Here is an 11,472-nt window from a genome sequence, read left to right as displayed (position 1 = left end):
ATATACCACTTGATTGCAGAAAACCTCAAAGCCGTTTACAAAAAAAGAATAAAACAGTAACATTGGTTGCTCCACAGTGACTTTGGAAGATGGTGGTTTTTAAACAGAAAATGGAAGGCCATTTGCCATGGATGGCTCAGATATGATTCCTGCATTGGAGATGACATTTCTGATTTCCTTCTAACTCTACATTTCTATGAGTCTATAAAATGCAGCATAAATACACGCCTGGCGCCCTCCGAGCAGAGAGATTTGCACCTGGACTGTTTGCAAAGGGCAACGCTGCCAAGCAGCGCTCTAGAAACACGGTTTTGTTTTTGTTGTTTTTTTTAAGCGTGCCCTTCCTATTCGACGGCTAAGCCCGTTGCTGCTTAATCCTCTGGAGGAAAGCAACTATTGTGTCCAAAGCTCCGTTTGCCACCCGCCAAAACCCCCCGGGGCCCTGAAGCAGCGAGAGGAGCTGCGAAGGCGCGCTCCCCTCAGCCGCCGATGCAAAGGGCGACTGCGGAGCACGCGCTCCTCCCCGGCCAGCCAGAGGGGCAGCACGTGCCCAGGGCGGGCGCCTCATTGTTGTTGTTATTGCTGCTGCTGCTGCTAGGGGATCCGGGGACTTGAGCAGGCCTGGCCCGACCCGGGTTGAAGGAGGACAAGCCGGCAGCGCGCCAAGTGAGTTCGGTTGCGCGCGACGGCCTCCGCTCCCCCCACCCCGCCGCCTGTCGGGTCAAATTTCAGCTCCGTCGCCGAGGGCTCCTCTATATAAAGGGAGGCGTGAGAGGAGGAGGGCAGTGAAAGCGAGCTTGCTTTCTCGGACTGTGGCGAGGTCTGTGTTTCTCTGAAGGGCAAAAAAGAAGCGCGACGTGGCTGCTGATCTCTGCGAAGAAAGAAAGCAACAGGTAATCTAGACTGATCATGTGCATGCCTAGTTTTCTCCTTCCCCGCTTGGGATTCCGTGAACGAATGCCCAAACTTTCTGCAGGAATAAAGTGCCTTCTGGAGTTTGCTTTTCGCATCTCATGATTTGAAGTAATAATACCACAAGCGGGTTCGTAGAGATTGCACTTCCTTGACTGGATGTGAGTTTCTATCAGTAGGCAATGCAAGACATGCCTCTCTGCATTATGGCATTGAGTTGAAGAATCTTAACAGGTTGCAAAGCTTTTGCAGTGCTGGTATATAAATCTTAGTTGGGCTGTTGGAATCTCTAAGCACCTGATCCTAAATAGCACATGCACATTCATAGTCAGTGGGTTGTTGCCAACATGGAAAGTAGCTCCTTTACATAAGGTGAGCAATTTGATGATGGATCTGCAGATTCACAGAAGACCCAAGCTGGGGCTCAGAAGCAGAGGACATGTTTCACACACAGAAGGCCCCAAGCCTGGGCATTTTCAGTTTAAGGTAGGATATGATGTGAAAGCTGAAAGCTGCCAGCTCTAAATCGAAGCCAGGCAATATAAGGCTGGATGAACAAATCGTCTGATTTGGCTTTCTGTATGGCCATCTCTTGACTTTTAAATGCTCCCAACAGTTGCAAAAGCATTCATTTGCAAGTGCCTGAGCTCAGTGATAAGGTGCAATATAATCTGAGGGATTTATTTTCATATAGTGAGCATAAACCTCAGGAGTTTGGGCACATGTGGGAAAGATCCACACATTCTTCCATCTACAAGAATCTTCCCCCTGTCCCTAGAAAACTCAGACCCATAGAGTATAAGGTCTATAATCTTATAGTGCAAGTATACAGTTCTCAGTACTGTAGAGATCTGATCTCTATGCTGTGGTTTAGCAAATTAACCTACAACTTCCCTATTTTCTTTTGACCTGCAGGTATCCTTACATAAATTTTGCCTTTTTGTTACTGGACAGAACCATTGCAATGGCAGCTGTGCCTTCTGCTGGGTGCCTTCTGGCAAAGAACCAGTACTACAGAAGTAAGTTTTCTGCCTTGAAAGGAGGACTAACATAATCTCAAAATGTTTGTTTCTGTACGGACAGCTACATGTTTAGAATGCATACTAGTATGGGTTTCATTATTCATGTTTAGGGCTGGCCTTAGATTTTAAAGCACCACAAGCAAGAGGTATATTTGCTTCACCCCTCCTTTTGCTCAGCTCTGGAATATCTTTAATTGTATTTGTAGCCAATTTCTGCATGCATTATTTATTCCTGTTATCTAACCTGTGGCAGGTGCCCCTAACTGGAACATATTGCCCACCAAACTTGATTTCCCCCAGCAGTTTCCTGGACCACCTGCCCTTAAAACTAGCTCTGTTTATATGACTCTTCCTGAGGGAATCCTTTCGTTTCCCCAAGAAACATTTAATATTGAAATAATCTTTTTAATCTCAGTCTTATTTGAATGTATATGCATTTGAATCATACTACCTTGCTGTCATATGATGCAACCTGATTCCTTGCAATTAACGTTTGCTTACAGAAGTGTAAAAAATTAGCCACTGTTTGAAACAATAGGCACAGATATGTGTTTACTAACCATTTGTTACATTTTAAGAGTTGTTTCTTTAAAAGTAATTGAAGGTGTTTTGAACCTTAAACACTGGTTTGTATGATACTGATTTGATTTCCCCAAATGTAATGTAGGCTCTCTTTTTCACACACAGCACGACTGAATTCTGACTCTAGTGTTTCTTCAAGCAGTTCATCTTGCTGCTCTGAACCCACAAACTCCTTGGACCTGGAAAAAGCACATCATGGTATTGTGACGCTTACTTAAATTAATAGCTAACATCCAGAAAAGTTTAGCATACTTAATGGGAATCATTTGACCCGCCAGACCCAACTGTGCATTTAATTCTAATATGTTTTCAGATAAGACTACAGTATGCTTTGCCTTTTCTGGTATTGTTGCTTCATTAAAATTAATAGCTTTTTTTGTCGCTTTGGTTTTTATTATTCACCAGCTCCATATGTGCATGCTTTTATAGGGTTACCTGACGTGTTTGAAAGATGCTGGTGGATAAAAAGCTTCTTCCACTGTGAGCCCATGCCTCAGAATGTAGGCAGGAAAACATTGTCAGCCAGCAGGTAAGATCTGCTTCACTTCTGGGGGGACATGATTCATTTGAATTAATATTATTTTGGCTTTAGGGGAATCTCATGTTAATATGACCACTTTTATGTTGAAAGGAGATTTGCAAAGATTGCTCTGATGCTGATTTTTGTTTAAACTTAGAATAGCTCCTCTTGAAATGCGTGGGTCTGGTTTATTAAAAATGGCAAGTATAGGCCAATTTATTTTAGTGGAGTGGGAGGTTATTAAATTGCCCACTGGCTGTCAATATGTTCAGTGATCTTTTGTTAGTGAACCAGACCATAGAACAATGACAACTATGTGAAGGTTGCCATACAGGTTTCAGGTGCTTGACATTAAAGTTCAGTCAATTATCTGTAGCTCCTTGTTAGGCTTTTCAACCACCCACAAGGTTTCTTTTGGTAACAGCATCCTTAGAGCGCAGTCCCAAACTTAATAGGCCTTACTTCTGAGTACACATTCATAGGATTCTGTTGCAAGTATGCTTGTAATAGACACCCTAAAATGACATTTATTTCATCCCTGTTACTTTATTTAAAACATATCTAATGTGTTACATCAAATAGCTATGTACACTCCATTGCTGCAGATCAGCTTCTCCCAACTTGGTACCAATGGTCTGGGATCATGGGAGTTGTATTCCAAAACATTGAAAGGGCCTCAAGTCTGTTCCAGAGGAAATGTGCTTCCTCTGTAACTTAATTTTCCAGGACTTTAGTTTTATATGGACTTTAATATATATACAAATCTGCAGTCAGCTAATATCCATTTACAAGAACTTTTTTTTTTACAAGTCAAAACAATATTACAAATCTATTTTAAAAAGCAATAAGACTGGAATCTTTCATTTGCATTCTCCGGTTTTATGGGAAACAGATTTAAAAAATGTTTTCTGTAGAGCTTAGCTTATTATGTATAGAAACAAAAGCACTTCTTTAGTTGTCCAGAGAAATTATCTTCTCACAGCTGGTGTGCAAACGTAGTTTCTTTTCTTTACTGTTTTTGGGGGAGGGGATTTAAAGGAGAATTCCCATTTATGATCTGTATTGTCAAGCAACAAAGCAAAGTTAAAAACTTGACATTTCCAAGATCATGTAAGATTTGAATCTTAGACTTGAATCTTAGGTTGATCTGCAGTTCTGGTTTCTAGTCAAACTTGTCAATAACTCTTTACAGCAATCTTTGATAAAAGGTCTATTCTTATTTTTTTGACAGTGCTAACAGCTGACTTGGACTCCTACAATGATGTTGCACCCACAGACTCACTTCTTGAAAGACTTGAGGTCTTCCAGGTGGCTGCATTCAGTTGTGTGAAGAAAACAAACTGCTTGAAACTTCCGTTGCAGGAAAAATGCAGATTTCCAAGGATTTATCCATAGTTTATTCTTAAGGCAGCCACTGAAGTTTCCATGTCTGCCGCAGAGTTTTTGATACTGAACAGGTGTTCTACATTTCGTAATGACTCTTCTATATCATTGGAAGAATGCAAATGCAAAGACTTGTTAGGCTGGAGTGTCTGCTAATTATCCAGCCTTTCCTTTGCAAAATTAAAAAGCTCTTGCAGACTGTCTGGGGCAAAATGATTCAATGTTATTTTGTCTTCAAGCACACTCTGTCTTCTTAGCCTTAAGAGACTTGATCCAGACAGTTGCAATTAGTCCCTACTGGTTTCAATGGGACTTAAGTAGTTATGACAAATTTGCCCCTTGGACTTCATTAGGACCTAAATTCAGCTAACTTAATCTCAGTCTGTCCCAAGGTTTAAATTTAGATTGTTAGCTCACTTCACACTTAAATTATGTTTAGACAAAATTTGTTCGAAAATGCCAAATGTAGATGTTAAGTTTTAGAAGAAATCTAGTAAAAGCTTCTTCATTTATGGAAGATTTCATCAAATAAATGAATTGTATTTGCCAAACCTAAACATATTGCATGGGAGTAAGTCCTGCTTATTTAATTGGAACTCAGTTCAAGACCAGTGTTACTAGAATCTCCTATTCCAACATCAGCTATGTAGAGTGCAATTTACACCACATCTAGATGATATATGCCTTAATGTAAGTAAATAATGTAAGGAGCTGAACCAAAGTATTTGATTTTTCATTGACACTTTGATTGTTCATTGATTCTTTCTGGTCAGATTTCCACTTTCACCAACTCTAAAGAGTATGTATACAGTCTCATCAGATGAAGAGATGGGATTGCTATATGATGCAAATTTAAATATCAATGTCTCCATGCTGCAACATTTTCATTTGGCATCTTTTATTTTTCTCAAACTTTAAAAATGCTGAAATACTTATCTACAGAAATTTCTGTGACACCATGTGTGTGTGTGTGCTCACCATGCTTGTTTTGCTCTTACACTGCTTACCATGCCTAGACATGTGATGCTTTAAAAAAACTAAATCTGAGAGAAAATTGATGAGTGTAGGGTAAGTAAATGGCAAAAAGGAGTAAGGCAGAATGTAAAGGAAAAAATGTCTGTTCTAATCTGGACTCACTTTGTTAGAGTTTATTCATCTTTGTACATGTAAAAAGATTTTGTATGGTATTGTCAGAGATTTTGTATAGTATTTGTCAGAGCCATGTCTTAATGTAGAGAATTAATTGGTTTTTTTTACTAAGTTTTATATTAATAAAGCTTGATAAATATATATGCCTTGTGATCATGAAAACTAGAAGCCATTCATAGTAAATATGCACCTGGAATGTTGGACCAACTTAGGGGAAATCAGAAGAACAACAAAAAATGATTAGTAGGTTAAGCAATCTCCCTTGCCCCAACTCTCTGCTAAAAATGTTCCATCCCAAAGATGATTTTCTTAAAAAAGAAAAAAGTCATCTGTCAGGGCTTCTCTACATGCTTTGGATTCTATTGTTTGTCCTTACCTTACAATCTTAATTATGGGTTTGCCATTTTTAAGTGCTCATTGGCATTTCCAACAACTGATTATTGTGTCAGATCAGGGTTTTGTTTTTGTTCTATAGCAGTTAACAATCACTGAGAGTATTGGATCATAGGAAGCTCTACCTTACACCAAGTCAGATGGTTTGTCTATCAACCTCAGTATTTTCTGCACTGACCAGCAGTGGCTCTCCAGATTTTCAGACAGGATTTTCTGCCAGTGCACCGTGAAGATGCTGGGGACTGAACTTTGGCTGCTCTACCACTGAGCTATGGTTGTGCTCCTTACATGATACACAGTACAACCACAATCAAAACATTCTGTTCTACTCACTTATCCACTGGAACATTATAGGTGTCATAAAGATTTAATATGATCTTTATCCAGACCATAAAAAAGCTTGTCACATAAAGGGACAGTTGATGTTCTGATCAATAATGCAGTTGACAGAAAGTAGAGCACCACAAATGTAAAAGAATAAAAGGTTATGGGAGAGTATGTTAAAACAAGCCAGTTCTGTGGCCAAAATCTAATTTATTATAAAGTAATAAACAAGCCACTTCTGAATTCATTGCAAGTGCCCAAAGAAAGACCAGCAGGGGACTGATGAAAGAAATACTGTATAAATAACTGGAGACTGTTGCCCCAACTCACTCTGCTTGCTAGCTTCACCTATCTGCCAGCTCCCCCCTTCCTTCACACCCGACCAGCCTGCCCTTCCTTTATACTTGAATAAACACCCATTTTTTACATCTCACTGACCATCACCTCCTAGCCTACCCCAAGCCCGTAAGCTAATTGTAGCTGCATTTAACGAGGGAGGGGGAAAGCACTTCACAGGGTGGTTTATGAAGTGCTCCTAATCCTCAGTTAAAACAGCTCACCTGTGCTGCCGGCCACTCTGTCATCATGATGGAGCTGGTGTGGCTACACACTGCAGTGTGACAACAACATTACATTTTTATGTGTATAGGGAGAAAAGGCTGTGACATGTACTGCTGTTGGACAATTTCATATCAATACTGCTTTTTGACCAAGGAATTTAACCGTGTATAGAGGTTGACTTAAGTAAAAAGAGTCTGTTGGATCAGTCCAGCCAGCATCCTCTTCTCACTAAACAGCAGGCATGTGTCAAGTAGCTTTGCAAGGGAGCTATATTATATTAACCATATTAATACCTTTATGATGTTGTTGTTGTTTAGTCGTGTCCGACTCTTCGTGACCCCATGGACCAGAGCACGCCAGGCACTCCTGTCTTCCACTGTCTCCTGCAGTTTGTCAAACTCACGTTCATAGCTTCGAGAACACTGTCCAACCATCTCGTCCTCCGTCGCCCTCTTCTCCTTGTGCCCTCCATCTTTCCTAACATCAGGGTCTTTTCCAGGGAGTCTTCTCTTCTCATGAGGTGGCCAAAGTATTGGAGCCTCAGCTTCAGGATCTGTCCTTCCAGTGAGCACTCAGGGCTGATTTCCTTAAGAATGGATAGGTTTGATCTTTATGTAACCAACACCTTAATGGAGTCTGCATTCAGTAATGAAGGCTCAATGGACAAGAGAGCCATGAAACTTGATGAGTAATTCGAGGGAAATCACTATACGTTGGCCTAATCAATCTCACAAGGTGATTGTAAATAAAAAGAAACATCCCTATGTACATCATCCTGGATAAAGGATAGAAAAACCCATGGAAAAAAGTCAGTAGCAATTCATTTATTTTACAGATCTCTTATCCTACCATTAAAAAACCCCAACAACATTCTCATGAGGTGGCAATCAAACGAAGTAGCAATAGTTTAGGTTTATCCTTCCTCAAGCTTACGGGCTGATAAAGGCCACAAATAACATTTTCATTTCAGACCTATTTGTGATATTGTTGACAAGGTCAAGCTATCTTCTTTGGGGAACGTATGAAGTGAAAAATGTTCTGCAATATGGATTTGTAAAGTACAGCTTACTGTGTATGTAAATCGCTAGGCACAGGCTATCACCAGAACAGCTCAAGTCTATGGATATGCTTGAGCTGCAGTATTTGCACAGCTACAGCTAAAGCATGATTTCCCTAGTGCTAACAAGGCTGGTCCTGCTCACTCCTCCCTCTGCCATGCAAGCCTCCATCCCTTCTGAGCAGTTGTGTTGAAAGTCCACGGTGACACTGCATAGGTTGATGTTATATAGCTCTGGACTTATACACTGAGCAACAGAGGCCAAGTTTGCTAGGGTTGGGGCAACCACTTTCGGAATACATTTTTTAAAGGTTCAATGAATTGAAGAAATCAAGCTTTAGGTATTTGTAAATTAGACTATAGCTGTTAGGTATGGGAAACTTGGACCATTAGTTTCTCGTTTTTTTCTGTCTTCTGTTCCCCACATATCCATATCAGTTTGCAATTATTTTTAAGTCATCATGATAATTGAGCAGCATTTTAGTGCACATTTCTTATAATATACATATATTTGCAAAGCCATTTCACCTGTTACATAGTTTTGTATGTTTTTTTTTTTTACTAGAATATGAATTTATATGACAATTTACTCAAGTACATGTATTTTTGTACTCATTACTTGACTGCACTGAAAAATTCAGAGAAGTGTGAATTTCAAATGATGCTGTGTTTTGGCTGGTGTATTGTTCCATAAAGTGTGAATTATGTAGGTTTGCTTTTAAATGCAAGCTGAATTGAATTTCTCCCCCATTCCTATTGGCTACTTAAAGTAATCTCTACTCAGTCCCAGTAGCTTCATGAACTGATGCTTTTCTGAGGACCAATGGCTATTACTCTGATTATTCCTCATGGGACTTATCATTGTGGAAGCAGCCTGAGTGACTACGTCCTCCTTCTAACGTTATGTTGTATAATACTTACGCTACAAGCATGAAGTGTCTGATGAAGGAATACAGTGGTACCTCAGGTTAAGTACTTAATTTGTTCCGGAGGTCCGTACTTAACCTGAAACTGTTCTTAACCTGAAGCACCACTTTAGCTAATGGGGCCTCCTGCTGCCGCCGCGCTGCCAGAGCACGATTTCTCTTCTCATCCTGAAGCAAAGTTCTTAACCTGAAGCACTATTTCTGGGTTAGCGGAGTCTGTAACCTGAAGCGTATGCAACCTGAAGCATATATAACCTGAGGTACCACTGTATTCACAAAAAGAAATGGGAACATATCTTCAGTTTAAACTATTAAATGCATTTATTTCATTGTTCTTTTTCCAAAACCCAGGGACATAAATTTTATATATTTTAGATGAGATAAACAGCTGAAACACTTACGAATGCTTGAGCTGTTGTTTCAATGGATTTCCCTAGGTTGTGTTTTCCCCCTCCTATAATAAAATAATAATGGAGACATTGCTTACTCAATACTATTCATTTGGGAAGTCAAATGCCTACAGCAGCCTCACTTCAAGATTTCTTTGGGGGGGAAAAAAGTGTGTGCAGCACAGCATTTTATCATCTCCACCAGGACTAACATTGTTTGGAAAATATTTAAAGGACTGGTATTTCAGAAAATTGCTTGCTGCTGTTTTGTAAATGACATGTCTTATCCACCTAAGTTTTCATGTGTTCCAGCATCTCTCATTTTAGAATGTAATCAGATGAGGCTAAACATAATCGAGCTGGCATATAAAAGTGAAGAGCATTTGCCCCTCCCAAATGCCAAATGCATTTACGTTCCAAAGACTCAGTGTAGACAATGCCCAAAACCCAGAATTAGAATGAAACCAATTAACCTTCTTAATATCTTTTCCAAAGTCTTTTCCTGGGGACCACTGGAATGATCTCTGTTATTACTTTGCATTCAGAAGGTCTCAGGAACAATCGCTGTCATTTCCAGGTATGGCTGGGAAATATACCCTGACTGAAATTCTGGACAGCCACTGAAAATCAGTGTAGACAACATTAAGTTAGATGGACCAGCAGCCTGATTCCGTATAAGGCAGCTTCTTATGTATCTATGTCTTTGTGGATGATGTCACCCATGGTTTTGCTGATTGTTACTCATTTTGAGACACATTCCACAGTTATGTTTGCTATAAGTCCAAATGGCCAAAGAAATCTGCATGGGTGGTACAGCAAAAGTGGTGCTAAGCCAGCCAACACCACATCATATCCCTGCACCCTCCTGGTATTTGAAGAGCTACTAGTTGCTATGTCTTCCATAAGGCACCTTTGCGCTTCTCTTTAGCACAAGCACTCCTGTTATCTGGATATAGCATAAAAGGTGAGCCCAGCAAGTGCCATGTTTGGGTTTTATTTTAAGTGACGTACTGTATGCACCTAACTGTATGTGTAGTCTCTTTCGTGATACCATGATGAGTTCATCATTGACCCATTAACCTGTAATCCCACAGGGCATAATGCCACAAAGTGTTAACATGTTTTTAATGGAAAAATAGGCATTTGTAAACTGGTTTACTGTTTGACAATGGGGCACAGTGGCTGCATTTCCGCACCAAGCTTTGCAGCTTTGTTTCTGGTCGTGGGTTTCTTGTGTTTGTTTTTGGGAGGATGCTACATGGCTGCAGTAAAGGTTCTGCTTTTGACTGAGCACTCCATCAGCTGATCCCAGGGACCAATCCTTTTCTACCAGGCCCTATAAAGCTTGGCCCTCAGTCTAAGCAACTTGAAGAGGCATCTGCCTGGCTAAACTCCTGCCACCTTTGGAACATGATATGACACCTGGCCCCTCTGGTTGTCAGCTGCTGCTTTTAGAACTTGATCTCTTTCCAATCTCGAGCTGCAATACCTGCCAGTCTTTACTGCTTCTTACAGAACTGAGTCATTGCCAGTGCTAGACTTTGCTACTCACCTATGGTCCTAAAGGACTAGCATGACTCCTCTGCTTGAAAACCTGACAGCTCAGAACCTCACTGCCCACCCACATTAGAACATGAGAGACCCATAGCTAACTTCAAGGCAGATCAATCTAAAATGTTGTGTGGTTTTGCCAGGGAGGCAAATAAAGAGTGAAGGATTTCAGCTACCTTTGCTGTGTCTCTAGCAAAAAATCCTCATTGGTTAGCATTGCTGCCATTTGCAGGAGGAAGGATCCAGTCACAAAACGTTTGCTTGTGGTCCATGGGGTGCAATTCCAGCAATTGAGAAGAAAGGACGCAGCATTCCATTAGAAAACCTGGTATGCCAGCAATGTTTCTGTTGGGAGACCAAAGCATTGCCTTTCTATATTTAGCCTTTTTTTGTTTGTTTGTTTGTTCTAGAATTTATTTCAAGAATGATAATCAAGAGCATACTGAACTGTTAGCTGTAGGGCTTATTCAATGTATTCATTGATAGCATATACAGCTCACAGGCGCTGAAACTTTAATTAATTTGACTGAGAGTCTTCCCAGTTGCACCTTTTCATTCCAATATGTCTGCAAATTTAGTGAATTGTCATCCAGCAGTGCCTAAAGCTTCTGAAACTGAGGGACCAATTGAAGATATGCAGAACTGAATTCTACCTCCTAAGAATATTTCCAACACTAAAATTAGACACATTATACACCCCCAT

At 40.4% G+C, this 11,472-nt stretch overlaps 1 protein-coding gene across 2 annotated transcripts; it reads left to right on the top strand.

Moving 5' to 3' along the window:
• The first annotated feature begins 331 nt into the window (after window positions 1-331).
• On the top strand, window positions 332-5,709 carry PPDPFL (pancreatic progenitor cell differentiation and proliferation factor like). 2 transcript variants are annotated; one of them, XM_083748140.1, is made up of 5 exons: window positions 332-893; window positions 1,828-1,931; window positions 2,622-2,714; window positions 2,946-3,045; window positions 4,268-5,709. In XM_083748140.1, exons 2-5 carry the CDS (start codon window positions 1,877-1,879, stop codon window positions 4,278-4,280), a joined length of 261 nt encoding a protein of 86 aa, XP_083604266.1. In that variant the 5' UTR covers window positions 332-893; window positions 1,828-1,876; the 3' UTR covers window positions 4,281-5,709. The 2 variants fall into 2 exon arrangements, with proteins under 2 accessions (XP_083604266.1, XP_083604267.1); XM_083748141.1 differs by having other exon boundaries at window positions 572-893; window positions 1,867-1,931.
• The last annotated feature ends 5,763 nt before the right edge of the window (window positions 5,710-11,472 follow it).

Source organism: Podarcis gaigeae (assembly GCF_964106915.1).
Source record: "Podarcis gaigeae genome assembly, chromosome: 7".
Lineage (NCBI taxonomy): Eukaryota > Metazoa > Chordata > Lepidosauria > Squamata > Lacertidae > Podarcis > Podarcis gaigeae.
Note: the sequence above shows the minus strand (reverse complement) of the source record. Positions and strands in the feature narration are given on the sequence as shown.